This window comes from Notothenia coriiceps, unplaced genomic scaffold (genome assembly GCF_000735185.1).
Source record: "Notothenia coriiceps isolate Sejong01 unplaced genomic scaffold, NC01 NC01_scaffold00027866, whole genome shotgun sequence".
Taxonomy (NCBI): Eukaryota; Metazoa; Chordata; class Actinopteri; order Perciformes; family Nototheniidae; genus Notothenia; species Notothenia coriiceps.
The window spans coordinates 3,205-17,441 of record NW_011360567.1 but is presented as its reverse complement, the minus strand read 5'-3'; the positions used below and the strand labels follow the sequence as shown (position 1 = coordinate 17,441).

The 14,237-nt window shown below is 39.2% G+C and overlaps 1 protein-coding gene across 1 annotated transcript in view; it reads left to right on the top strand.

The window, feature by feature from the left end:
- The first annotated feature begins 8,528 nt into the window (after nt 1-8,528).
- LOC104957860 (scavenger receptor cysteine-rich type 1 protein M130-like) overlaps nt 8,529-14,237 on the top strand; it is a 6,405-nt gene continuing 696 nt past the window's right edge. The window contains exons 1-4 of the mRNA XM_010785534.1: nt 8,529-8,571; nt 12,678-12,704; nt 13,132-13,425; nt 13,977-14,234. Coding sequence (XP_010783836.1) covers nt 8,529-8,571; nt 12,678-12,704; nt 13,132-13,425; nt 13,977-14,234 — 622 coding nt within the window. The remainder of the gene's footprint in view (nt 8,572-12,677; nt 12,705-13,131; nt 13,426-13,976; nt 14,235-14,237) is intronic.

The following is a 14,237-nucleotide window of genomic DNA, read 5'->3' as shown; positions in this document are numbered from 1 at the left end:
TGCTAACACGCGACTTTATGTCAGATTCCTGTGTCTTACGTGGAGAAACGTGTGCAGTGGTTTGCAAAAAGTGCCATGTTGATTTGCAAATTGTGTGAAAAGCTGAAAACGTGTTTAGAGTTTTGGAGATTTGAGCCGATGTTTTGCTCTTTGAATGTCAGTTAAAATAATTGTGCTTTATGTTGAATTTTAGTGTGTTAACAATCGAGAAAAACTGTAATGATGATTGCGCTGACCTGAACCAACACCTCAAAAAGTGCAAAAAAAACAAAACATTTTATGACGCCATAAACAAAAGACAAAACAAATCCACAACAAAATCTAATAGGAAGAAATTCATTCATAATTTTTTGGGTATGTTTTGTTGCATTTATTAAAATGTTTTGAAGTTAAGTTAAGTTTTGCATCAATTTACAACATAAGCTTAGTAATTAAAACTGCTAACAGTGTTCTTTAGGTAATTCAGGATTTAATTTAGTTATATTGAAACTTATTTAGAAGGAAACCGGGCTGGTTTGAACAAACCACAAAAACAGCCTGTTGCCTGCACATCTTCATCTAATAGCTCGTTGTGGTTATTTCTTCTTTTATGTGTCCTCCCTGCTATAATGAAAACTCATCTGCTGACAGACCAGCACCAAAATGTCACTTTCTTACCAATTCTTATGAAAGAATAGCACCACTAACAACATTCCGCTAAGTGACAATTACATTGCATTTCCTCCCTTAAAGCTTCAACAGTGGAAAGCTTTTAATTGGAAGCAGCTTGGGAGGTTTCTTCCTCAAACAGAGCCATAGCTTTCTCTTCTTTTGTAGGTCCATTTTGCCTAATGATCCTTTTCACAAGTTGTCAGGTGCAGTTAAAATAGGAGAATAATTGGACGTTAAGCTCTTAATAAAGATCTTGCACCTTGGTATTTGGCCCAAAATTCTCATAATCAGTAGAAATAAAAACCTCAGAGCAAACCAATTAGAATATATGTCCATTTGACGAGTTATTCAGTAAGATAAGATGAGCAAATGTATACTTTACTGATCCAAAATTGGGAATTGTGTTCTTCACAGAAACATGTTAAAACAAGGCATTGCACGAAATGTGAAAGATTTAAAATGAACAAACACAAAATATAAATCTCAAAATGTGAAAGAGAACCAAAAAAGTTAAATATAAGTTAAATACATGTTGACAGTGAAAGATACAAATCTGTACACTATCTGTCAAATGAACACAGTGACAGGCCACATTACCGACAGCACTTGGTAGGATATTAATTATTTACAGTAAGTATACGTACACATAACCACATATTACCAGCAGCCAAGAAATCCGGCTGTAAGCTCACTAATTTCCGATGGGCAGAGACATGTTGGCAAATGCAGAACACGGTCACCTTGTTTACCGGAGAGAAAAGTTGGCTCGGCTGTAAGTTGTGGGTGACTTCGCCCATCAGCGGCTAATCAGAGAGCAGCTGAAAGTACGGAGAGAGACGAGCCCTGACCCTCCGACAGACCCCCGGCCCGGAGCCCAGGACTCAGATGCTGCTAATCTAATCACCTCGTCCGCATGGCAGCTCACCTCCTTCAACCTCACACACACATACACACGCACATCAGAATTTGTTGGGCCCCAGCTGGGAGTGGAGCCACCCAGACACAGCTCACTGGAGCAGGAACCAAACCAGCACCTGCTTCCTGGCTTGGGTGAAACACACACACACACACACACACACACACACACACACACACACACACACACACACACACACACACATAGTTCTGTAACTGCTCTGTCTCCTAGGCTTTGTTTTAAAGTGTATTTTCTGCCGTCCCTTAAGAAATGACCTTCATTCGTTATTGTCCTCTTAGTTTCTCCCATCATCCCTTCTGTCCTTCATTGTCCTTTATTCTTCCTCTGTGACATGCCCTCTTGTTCTTTGTGTGATTTTCTTGGGTATTAGGGTATTAAAATGATAGCAAAAGTAGTAGATTTAGAATTCAAAACGTGCAAAAGTACAAGAAACTGAAACAAGATATGCACAATTTAAATAGTTTGAAAATGTAAAACAATCTAAAGCCTCAAATCAGAGCAAATATTCCCACATTTAGAAAATTAAATTACATTTAAACTTAATTAAATGACATTCCATAAAATTGTAACTTCTGAATTACAACCATCGTTATTATAATTCCTTCATTTGAGAACGTCTCTATTATACAGAGAGATTTAATATGGTCACATACCACTACTGTTGGAGGAGCATGTGACCATATTTAATCAACCTTGAACAAATGGGAATTTTGTTTTTGGCTGAGAGCCACTGTGGGTATTCAGTCAGAGCACCACACATGATCCATATGATTTTACAACTTTGTGTTTTGTTCTTATTGTTCTTAATACTTGTTGAACAGTTCTTAGTCCATCACAAGATACTTGGTAAGGCCTCATCTTCAACTGAGAATGTCAATTGTAGGTGAGTTTTCTCCTGAATTTCTATAGGAAATAAAATGTGGCTTTGGTTTTAAATCCAGGGTTTATACAAAATAAACTAAATTCAAGGGCCTTTTTTTTACCTGAGCTTTTAACTAAATCTCACAGTCTTCAATGGAACTGGCTATAGATATACTTATCACTAACCCTAACCACATCCCACCCATTGACCCACTCTTGGATAGAAAGATGTTGGTTTAAATTTCAAAAGTGGTCTTATCTATCTCTATAAGCCTTCTACCTCATAACAACATCAGTGAGGGCGGTGTTGATGGATCCAAACAGTCACCCAGGCCCTATTTTACAAGTTAAAAAAGACTTAGTTTGCCCTGCGATCCAATCTAAATGTAAAGGGATTCTTCCTTTGCCCACGCTGCTCACCTCAACCAACTTTCATTCAAATCCGACCAGTCAGAACAAACAAACCAACAAACAAGCCAATATACCAAAACTAAACACATTATTTTCTGGGGAGGCACAATTAAATAAGTTAAATACATTTGACCGGAAAAAAGGGTAAACTTTGTTGTCTGACATGATAATCGAGAACTCATGGTTTGATGTCGTGTGCCACATTAAGTTGGGTATCTGTCTGCTTACCTTCCAATAAGATGATGAGATGGTATGCGATATACGGTGGCAAGCCGGTCTCTGCAATTAACAATACAACATATATTAAAAATGTAATAACAAAAAGATGGACTGAAGTGATTATCACTACAAACAAACATTTCGGCCATGCAGTACATAGTTAAAGAACGGGCTTTCATTGTATTTTGCCCATTTCAGAGAAAAATATCTGCCATCAATGTAATGAAGATGACACACAGACATGATGAGATGCGTTCTGCACTTGTGTTACCTTGGATTGATGCTTTGTGTCTGAATCCATGTGCAGCGGGGACACATGAGCCCCCAAATCTGTTCCATTAGTTTCCATCTGAAGAGAGGGCTACTCTTAATAAAAGAAAATAAGGTAACTGAATGGATAAATGGGTCAAGTACTACGGTGTAGGCCACTTGCACAAAAGCAGTTTTTGAGTCATCTTTAATGAGTTTTCTTTGGCTTTTATGGTTTTCTTCATACAATGCTGGTCTGTCTTGGCTCTCAAAAAGCTGCTTAGTAACCAAACAGGCCATGGCTGGAACTGAGGGATTTGAATTGGAGATTGAGTTGGAACCGCGGCACATTTTGACACCACATCTGCTGCCCTTTTCTCTTTTCAATTTGAGCTCATTGCAGGCCGTAAGAATAACCGGCCACTGTGATAGTCACATTCAGCGGTCCAACAATAAGGCTGAAGAGATCCTGCTGAGCAAACTCGTGGCACACAGCTCCTCTGACCATCATGCACTGACACACTGCTGCATACTGCTGTAAAAAGCATTAAAATCAGTAACACTACAGATAACATATTTATCCCGGGAGGAAATTAAGTTTTGTGTTTTTACATTCAGTAATATACAAGAAAATCATCAGGACAGGTTGACAGTCGAACAATGTATAAAAGCATGTCAAACGAGAATTCGGTTGATTAAAATGCACCACGCAAAAATAATTAGGGTATTATAGGAACAGGTAGAATCCAATTGAGCATTTCTTACAAAACATAACAGAACATTAAGATGCTGACACTTCTTCTAGAGCCAGAGATCACTGATCACACTGAGACATATTTAATTAGGAACCCACTGTAAATCACAGCAGCTAAAGTGTGAGGATATCACTGTCGCTAGAGAATATCCTGCTGATCATTTAAAAATAGAATTAATGAAAGAAAGTGTCGTGTAAAGAAAGGACCACCATTGAGATGAAAAGGGTAGGATGTGGGAAAATTCGATGCATGGTTGTCCAAGATGGATGTTTGAATAAGCACTTTTACATTGTGTTAATATGTCAGGGCTGTTCTGTTTGCACTTTAAACAACTGACATAGACCATTTATCTTCTATTACAGCTAACATGCAATAGACTGTAAGAGCTATGTCATCATGCCTCTGTGTTGGAAGAAGGCAAATGTATGTTGAATAGAGTTAATGGGGAGTGTAGCATTAGATGAGTCATTACAGCCAGTTAAATGCATTGCACAAGAACAAGTCATTATCGAACAGTAGGGCTAATGGAACCTTAAGGGCCGCTATTGCCACTCTTTTAGATTAACGTAATCAATAATTCAGCCGTAGCCTGAAAGAAAATTCATATAGGGTCTTTTGACTCCTATAGTGAGAATGTGATGCACACCTTCTCGAAAACATTTCCATTTGTGAGACTGCGGTAGAAGTTGGATGCTAGGTGCGTGCTATTAATACTACATATTCATGGCAGAGAGAGCACTTTTCCATGAAAGGCAGACTCAGGAAGCAGCAGGCAGCTTCTGAATGGCAAAATGGTTTTGATAATGCGATAGGGGAAATGCAACTGGACTATGGAGAGGGAGTGGAGAAGGTAAAAGGGGTATAAAACAGACTGGAGAGCAAGGCAAAGAGCCTGGATGTGAATCACTCAGACAGAAAATAAAGCTGCTAAAAGTAGTTTCAGTTGGGGATAAAGGGCCGAGAAAGTACAAGGACTGGGAAGAAAAGAGCGTTCAATGGTTAGAGTTTCCATGATAGCAGTTTGATTTTCAGTTGGGAATTGGAGACTTGAAGCGGAATACATTGTCACTTGACAATGAAATGTATATAATTACCAATTGGAAATTGATTATTTAGAATCTGTAATTGACTGTAATGTGAAATGGTTGTTAGCCCTTTAGCGTCTTCGGTGTTATTTATTTATAAGTTGCTTCCTTTTTGTAAATTTGGTAGGGAGGACCACTTAAGTTAGTTCGTCCAGCTCTTGCTTATCATCCAACAGTTACTGCTTTACAACAAAACAGGAACATTAATAAAGCTTTTTATAACCCTATTTCAAGAATCTAATCATACAACTTATTGAAAAAAAACATTTATTTATAGATGAGGGATCAGAAAATGCCAAATCTTTTCTGGGACATAAACCAATTTGGGATAGAATTTGCATGGTGCAGCTCTCAGGCTAGATTTGGACTGAAGTAAGCCAATTGGATCAGGCCAAGAATTTCCAAGCCTATTATGGTTGGTGAAACACTTTTTGACACATCATCAACGCCATTCTTGTCTTTCTATTATGTTTATAGGCATTCACCACTGTCCTTCTGCCACTGCCACTCTCTCAAGGTGTTCTCCAGGGCCACGTGTTTGGTATCCTTCTGTTTATATTGTAAAGGCTTTCTATTTGCTTCAAAATCATTACCTGCCAACCTGTTCCCCAAACAGTTCACCACCTGCTACCACCAGCCAGCTTATGCCATTCTCCCTCATTTTCAGTCACAAAGCTCCAGCTGGTGCAGCCAGATCTCAACGCCCTTGTGCCCTCTGCCTTAGCCAGCCATCTCCCGGCTCATTCCACCTTCATTCCTTAATTCCCTTCATTCATCTCACTCTTGAGTCTGTGTCTGTATTCAGGTCCACACATCAACATTCTGACAACATGCAAGTTACAGAAGAGAATTGTGAAAAGTGGATGTCTATTGAATAAAGTATGTAAAATATGAAAATCAAAATTAATAATAAAAAAGTACTCTCTTTAAATGTTTGGTCACTTTTAGACACAGGGGGATGATTGCCTTTTGTCTGGTTTGCCAGGTTTAAAAGAAACACAGCAACCTGCCCGCTGATCATTGGCGCATGAATACACTGACAGCAAAACTTTACAAATTACCCATAATGCCGTGCTGTCGAAAGCAGAAGTTTTCCCTATAGCCAACAAACAACCAAACCCTCCAATAAACTGCCTACCAAATAATTCCTTGGTTGAGGTAATCAAAAAAGAGCTATGATGCTGATATGCATTTAAGTTGAAACAAAAATGACCATGTTTCTGGCGCTGTTTAGGAGGATTTATTAAAGGTGTGGGCAACGATGTATTACGTCACATGTCTCAACTTGTTCTCTTACCTCTGGCTATCAGGAGATTAGATTAGGATCATATCCTATCACGGTTAAAAATAATAGTCACATTCATCCTGCCCTGTTTTTTCCTCTAATGGTGACATGACTGAGGGATAAGAGTAAGTCATCGTCAATCAGGCTGCGTGTCCATCTCTTTTTTTTTCGGACAGATTTTTCTGCGAGATTCTTACTCCACTCTCACAAGAGATAGCTCTTGCTCTGTGTTTCTCCCTGTTAGTTCAAGAGCAAAGATGGGAAGAATTGGATGACTAAATACATTCATAATAAGCAGGGCTGGATGAAGTGGCTGTCTGTTTGTCCTTTTGACTGTCCAGCTGGTCCATGAGAGTCAACTAGGTCCACTGGCACAGATCCTCACCCCATCATTATCTGGGCAGATAATGCCCGAGGCTGAGGATGACTCTTCTGTCTTCCTCCACTTTTCCTTTTCCTGCTCTGTGTATCTTTATCTCATCTCTTTTTCTTCTTTGTAGTATAGAATTGATACTGTATTTGAAAAGTAATAGACATAGACATAAATCCTTTACAAAATAGTAAATAAGAAAGCATCATAGGTGATATTTTGAATTTTTGTTGGTGACAAATATTTAATTTGAATTTAAGGTGCACCTAAACTTAGTTGTTTATACATGAAACAGCTGTATGTTTGAGACCTGAAACTTGATTCATACTTTTATTTAAGTGTTGGCAATGTAAAAGAGGTCGCTAGAATAACCCTGCAAATAATTATCACCAAGATATCAATGTTCTGGCAGACACACAGTTAGCTGGTAACAAGGTAAAACATTTAACATTTAAAAAGCTAACTATTTCCTTGAGGGGTAGGTAGAGACCAAAAACAGGAAATTGAATGTGACATGTGGTTTATAGACCACATAATGGTTATTGCATAAATGCAAACTTGTGCTTTTTGGACCTCTGTGAATACAGTCCTTGTTTACCTGTTGTAGTGCACATCGATGTATTGCTTGGATCCCCCCACCCCCCAACAGAGTTTGTTGCTCACACAGACACCTTTAATCTGATCGCACACTCTTGGGTCGTCATGGAAACAGGAAACGGATTCTGTAATCTGTAATCCATCAGCATCTTGATGGTCAGTTTCTCAGAAATGCAGTTCAGGGAAGTGAACTAAAGTTTAATATATATTGTTAAATCCTCTTTAATGTACCAATTTGATAAAGGGAGTGGAAAAACTGAAAATTGAAATGTCCAAACAAATTTTCCTTCTATAGATCTATACTACTGCGTGGCAGGAACACAATTAATGATCACACAGATGTGTGTGTCAGCGCAAACAGGGAGGGACTGGATGGCAGCATGATCCACCGAAAACATGGCCGACAGAAAAACCTTATCAAGTGAAAGAGACTCACTGTAGCGGACTTCACATATCGTTTTTTTTGTTGTTGTCTGAAACAAGGTTGATTCCTGAGATTTCACACCTTGAATCAAGCTACCTATCATTTTTAGTCTATATTAATGAAGATTAAAAAACCACTCCATAGTCCCAACCAAGACTGTTTCACCTTAGCCTGTTTTTACGCTGGACTCTGGTTTAACCTATCCTTTACTTAGCCTGCCTGGATTTTTGTATCCTTGTTATACTTTAGTAAGTAAAGACTTCGTTTTTTGCACCTGTCTTTGTTGAGTTATTTTCTTTGTTCTGGAGTTGCTTGCTCAAAAATATTCGGCAGCAAAATCCAATTTGAGTCATTCTGAAGGCATGTGAAAGAGAATATTATTTGAAATTGCACATTTAAGTCCACTTGTTTTACTCCTAATGACTAGCGTTTAATAATTCCCCTCAATGTGGAAACACTGTGTGGGAGAAGAGTGGCGTGATGTTACGATCAGATATAAATACGATATAAGATCAGATATATAACAATCAGATATATATACGATCTGATATGAAAACGACTTATACACGATTAGTTATTTTCCAATGAAGCTTCACCTCTCCCTGTACGCTGATATAAAGCGAAGACAGAACATGAGATGCTCAGAATAGAGGGACAGACAGACAGACAAACAGACCGACTGACATGGATCAGCTGCTGCTGCTGCTGCTGCTGCTGTGGGGCTCAGGTAGAAATCCACTTCTATTCTATTTTTCTTCGGGTAAATATATATTTTATTGAACTTCACATCGGTGTGTTTATATTCAGTCATATTGAGGAATTACGTTTTTTTTTCACTGGAGGCCACGTTAACGCCTCCACAGTGAGTATGTCTTTAGATAGTGTGTCTTAGAGTTGTGCTCTACCACTGCCCCAGTTGTGTTTCCACCGCCTAGAGCCCCACTGGTGCTGCATCATGACATTACCGTTTATGCAACTGATTTTCTCAGCAACGCCTGTCACAACAACAACAACCATGGGGCACTGCGTCGGGTCGATGTTCATGTTGCAATTAATTGTACGAAGCTCTGGTTCATTGTTTGTTAATGTGGTTCAGCTGCATTTACCAACCGCTGCAGTGCTGCTCGTCCACCGGAGTTTAGTCTACCGTTAACTCCACTGGAGAGCAGTAATTCAGTCTGTCGCACAATCAACTAATGCATATCCCCCAACTCCATAAGTGAATGTGTTTCGGACTGAATTTACGCTGTTTGGCATCACAACGCCATTATTAAAGTTTCTCTGGTATTAGACAGGTGATTATGTCATAGCAACCGAAGCTAATCTGATTATCTTGAAAGTTTGATATCATATTGTGGCATTAGTAGTTTTCTACAGGCAAATTTAACCAGCGTATTTTTCTTTATGATTTTAATTGTGTAGCCCATGTACTGATTTCACATGATAGCTGCTATAATAAAAAACAACAGGAAAACTTATGAGGCAGAGTGCTTGTCTTTGAAATAACAGCGAATGGATGGCCATTAAAAGTAAGGTAAAAACAAACAGCATCACGCTGAGCATGGTTAGTGTTGCCTCACTTTATGTAAGTGTGTGGTCGCGTTCTAGTCACTTTGTTTAGCACTACTGCTTGTAAAAAAAATTATTTGCCGTACTCGCCATGAACTGTTATTGCTCAGGTTAATCTTGCACCAGCCAAGCGTGACATATTTTGTTGTTGACGGGCAGTCAAGTGGGGCAAGATAAGAACCGGTTTTCGGGGCCAAGAGCCGGCCTCACTGCGGTGGAAACAGGAAGAACTGGTGCTTAATCGGGCAGTAGCTCCGAACTGGCCCGGCAACTGCTTTGGTGAGGAAGGGGCAACAGTGTGATGCGGTTGTTCAATATGTTGCATGTCCTTATCACTCGTGATGTGTGTGTGGTTGGAATTTGCATGTTAACATGTTTTTTATAATTCTCTCTATATAAGACCACATTAAGACCACATGTTGTGTGTGCAACATTTACAAAGTTACACACAAGTGCACACACACAAGTGCACACACACAAGTGCACACACACACACACACACACACACACACACACACACACACACACACACACACACACACACACACTGAGGCACTGAGGTACTTTACAGACTATCTTACATACACAAGTTTTCACAAACAAACACTTCAACAGGCAGTCACAACATTTTTCACTCAGTAACACACTTAGGCAGGATTCTGGAGTAAACACAGAGATCATCAACAACAGCTACTGACCAATAGGGGGCGGATGTCAAGGGGAGAACACTGAGGCATGAACTCAATTGCACGACTCAAAACTCAGACTCAGATAGCGTTTCAAAATAAAGACTTTACTGGAATTTTGCACAGTAATAAAATAAGGAAAACAAAACACTCTTTCGAGGAAAACTAGAATGCGATCTATAGCATAGGTCCGTGAAAGGTCCGTGAAAGGTCCGTGAGGTAAGCCGATACGTGGTCTTCGAGAGACAACGAACTGACAATTAACAGGAGGGAGCTAACACAATATATACACAGGTAAAGGGGACACAGTTGGAAACAATCAGGGCGGGGAAAATAATCAAGGACGCAGGAGACAGAAAAGGGGCGGGGAGCGTGGAGGCCTGAAATGAGAGGAAGAAATAATTAAGGGTATAGACATAAAGCACAAGACAAAGGGACATGACAACTCTAACATAAAGAATAAACTTTCACTATAAGTTTCTTGGACATGACAGCGGATACATACACACACCATCTGGTTTTTGGATATACATGAGGTCCATATATTTACACTTTCTGGTTTTTAGGCAAACGCGGGGTCACTTTACTCCCTGTCTTACACAAACCCACAAAGTATTTTTGAAATTTGTAAATTTCCCCTCTTTGGGACGAATAAAGATATTCTGATTCTGAATCACAAAATCACACACTTCCACACAAGGACACACCCTCACACACATACAAACTCTCACATACACACATACGTACTAACAAACACACGCATGCACTCACAAAAACACATTTTAACAACACACAGACACGCACAAACACATGCAAATACAAAACACACACTCACAAATGTGCAAACACACACACACACACACACACGCACACACACACACACACACACACACACACACACACACACACACACACACACACACACACAGACTATTGAAGACACAAATACACACAACATCAGTGGGAGCCTATGCTCTGCAAACAGAACTCTTTTCTTATAAAATATCAAAGATAGAGGAAGAGAGGAGCAGGAGACATCGGGTCAGAAAGTGCTGATTCTTAAAACTGAAACTATTTACCTTATTTCCTTTCTCTCACAGTATAAACTCAACAAAGTTTGGATTATTTCTTCATTTTGAAAGGATCCAAGCAGATTTCTGAATGTGTTTTTGGTTGATATCCTGAAATAAGGGGAGGGATTTTAATGTTTTGTGCTATGAATAAAATACGTCAGTTTAAAAATGGTGGTTGCTAACAAGTGTCTAAATGAGACGACTACATTTCATAAGCCTTTAGTTTAGTGGTCGTTACGAGAAGTTTTGTGACCGTGCTGCAGTGGCGAGCCGTGAGGGCCCTCTAGGCCCTCTGTGAGGGCCTAAGATATTCTACAAAATAATATTTAAAAACATTAAAAAAATATATATATCTTTTTAAATATTTTTTTTTAGTTATTTTTTTAGTTATATTTTTCATTAGTTTTACCAAAATAGCTTGATTTAATTGTATTTAAAATAATATTTCCAAAGAAATAAATCCTTTGAATCTGCCTATTCAGTTTCTGTTGGAATGTGAAGGGTTAAATGAAAGAAGCTCGTCTCTGCGAGTTACTGTGAAGAGAGGAGCTGTTGGACGTCCAGGCGGTCCAGCTATGAATTCACAGAGGGCCCAGCCAGCGCCATATANNNCTATAAATTCACAGAGGGCCGCTATAGTAACTGAACAAGAGAGTAATGTCAAATGGCAGTACAATTGACCAATCATATCTTCCCTCTAAATGGGTGGGTGTTATTATCACGGACTTTATGACAAGTTCCGCCCGCTGTGAAACTTTTCTTGTTTCTATAGCAACAACAACTTCCTGTCAACAGCGTTAACTCGCCTTCAAAATAAAAGCATGCCAAATTACACTTAAGACATACAACTGCAACGAAAGTAACAAACACAATGCAATATCCTTTTCAATTTCAAAGAACACAAATAGGGTTATTTACAGGTGTTGTTTTGTGTGGTAGAGGGTCGCTTTCATTGATGCGTTTTGCACCCCGGGCCGTTGTTTTGATATTCCGCTGAAGTATACGCTGTGACGTAATAACTCGAGGGAAGGGTTCAGAGGGCCTAGGTATAAAAGTCACGGCTCGCCACTGCCGTGCTAGTTCTTGTATAGGTTTGGGTTAGTGAGATAATGTCTGTAGTTAGTGATAAGAGAGTGAGGCATTCAGGTGACAGCAGTAGGTGGGAACTGGCAGCATCTATTTTCTCTGTTGTGGTTCCTCCTAATTCCACAATGAACTATTAACATATTTTTTCTGACAACAATTTACGATCGCTATTTTATTGTTGCTGTAAAATATTTTAAGTGTGATGATGTTGCACCATTAATCATTTAAATTGAAGAAGCATATTTCCTGAATTTATCTGTTACTTTAACTCTAAATAAACTGATTTGTGTTTTCTGTATTAACATTTTATTCTCAGCTTTAGTCCTGTGGAAAGGACTCCAAAGTGAGTTCACAGACATGTTTCTGACATAATAGAAAACTCTGTACAAAATGACCGTATCTTCTGATTTTCTTCTCAGGACTCCAAGAAGGACACAGCTCAAAAGGTAAACTGCTCAGTTTAATATACCAAATAAAGTAGTTTAATTCTAAAAAACAACCCTTTAACATATGTCATGATGTAGTTGAAAGACTTCCCCGCTAAGTGCTGTTCCTAGTTTTATCCTTTATCATTTCACCGTGTTAATGAACAAAAGTGAAACAGGATATATTTCAAATGTAAACAACAACCCATCAGCACCTTTTCATCAGTACCACTATTACTGATTATACAGTGGTGTTGTTTGTGTGATGAGTCCATGTCAGGTCCTTTTGTATCAATCAATGTGTTATTATGATACATCATTAAGAGTAATTTATATTTAATTTATGTTTTTGTATTAATAATTTAATCATTCCCTCCGACTCCGAAGCCCTAATTATTCAAATCTGCTAAAAGCAATTACATTACATGACTCTCTTGTTTCTGTTCAGACTCTGGTGTCAGGTTGGTGGGAGGAGACAGTCGCTGTGCAGGAACACTGGAGGTGAAACATCAGGGAGAATGGAGGCCAGTATGGGGCTATAACTCTTTCAGGACCCTGGAAGAAGCACAAGTTGCCTGCAGGGATCTGAACTGTGGCTCTGCTGTTTCTGTAGGAGAGAGCACAGACTTCTCAGAGACACTTGTGTGGAGGATCAATGTTGACTGTGTTCAGTCTGGATCTTCTCTGAGGGAGTGTGCTGAAGCATATTCCTCTATCTACACCCTGAATCTAACCTGCTCAGGTAAACCCATCTGTGACAACATCAATTACATTTTATATATATATATTTTTTTCACAATACAATAAATGATGCTACAATTCACAATCTTATGGAACACACAACAACAATTTACAAACAACAGCTTGAATTCAACGACGATGCCACACTTGCCAAGAACAACTTATACTAAACACATAAATTCTCTGTGTGAAAGCAGAGATGTTGGAATACCTGAACAGAAGGAGCACAGAGAAATCTGCAGATAATAATAATAATGCATTTTATTTATATAGCGCTTTTCACAACTCAAAGACGCTTAATGATGTTAGATGATCATGTGTTATTGTTTGAATACATAGTGAAAGTGATCACAAATGGATACACTTGTTAAAGTGCAATACGTCGATGTGATGGTAAAATAGCAGTCTGTGTTGTTATAAAAGATGTTTTCTGTTGTTAATGAGGAACTCGTGTTGGAACTGAGTCCAGTTTGAATCATTGAAATATTGTTTCATGACACCTTTTATTATGTGTCTTTCCCTTCTCTCTGTTTTATCTTCTGTCCTCTCCAGACTCTGTCAGGCTGCTGGATGGAACTAGTCTGTGCTCAGGCAGACTGGAGGTGAAGTCTGACGAGTCTAACCCATCGTGGTTCTCAGTGTGTGAGGCTGACTTTGACCAGCAGGATGCAGAGGTGGTGTGCAGGGATCTTGACTGTGGGGCTCCTTCAGTCCTCCAGGGGGTGCCCTATGGAGAAAAGGAGGGTCCAATGTCGACCAAAGAGTTCCAGTGTGGAGGCCATGAGTCTGCTCTCCTGAACTGTAGCTCAGGCT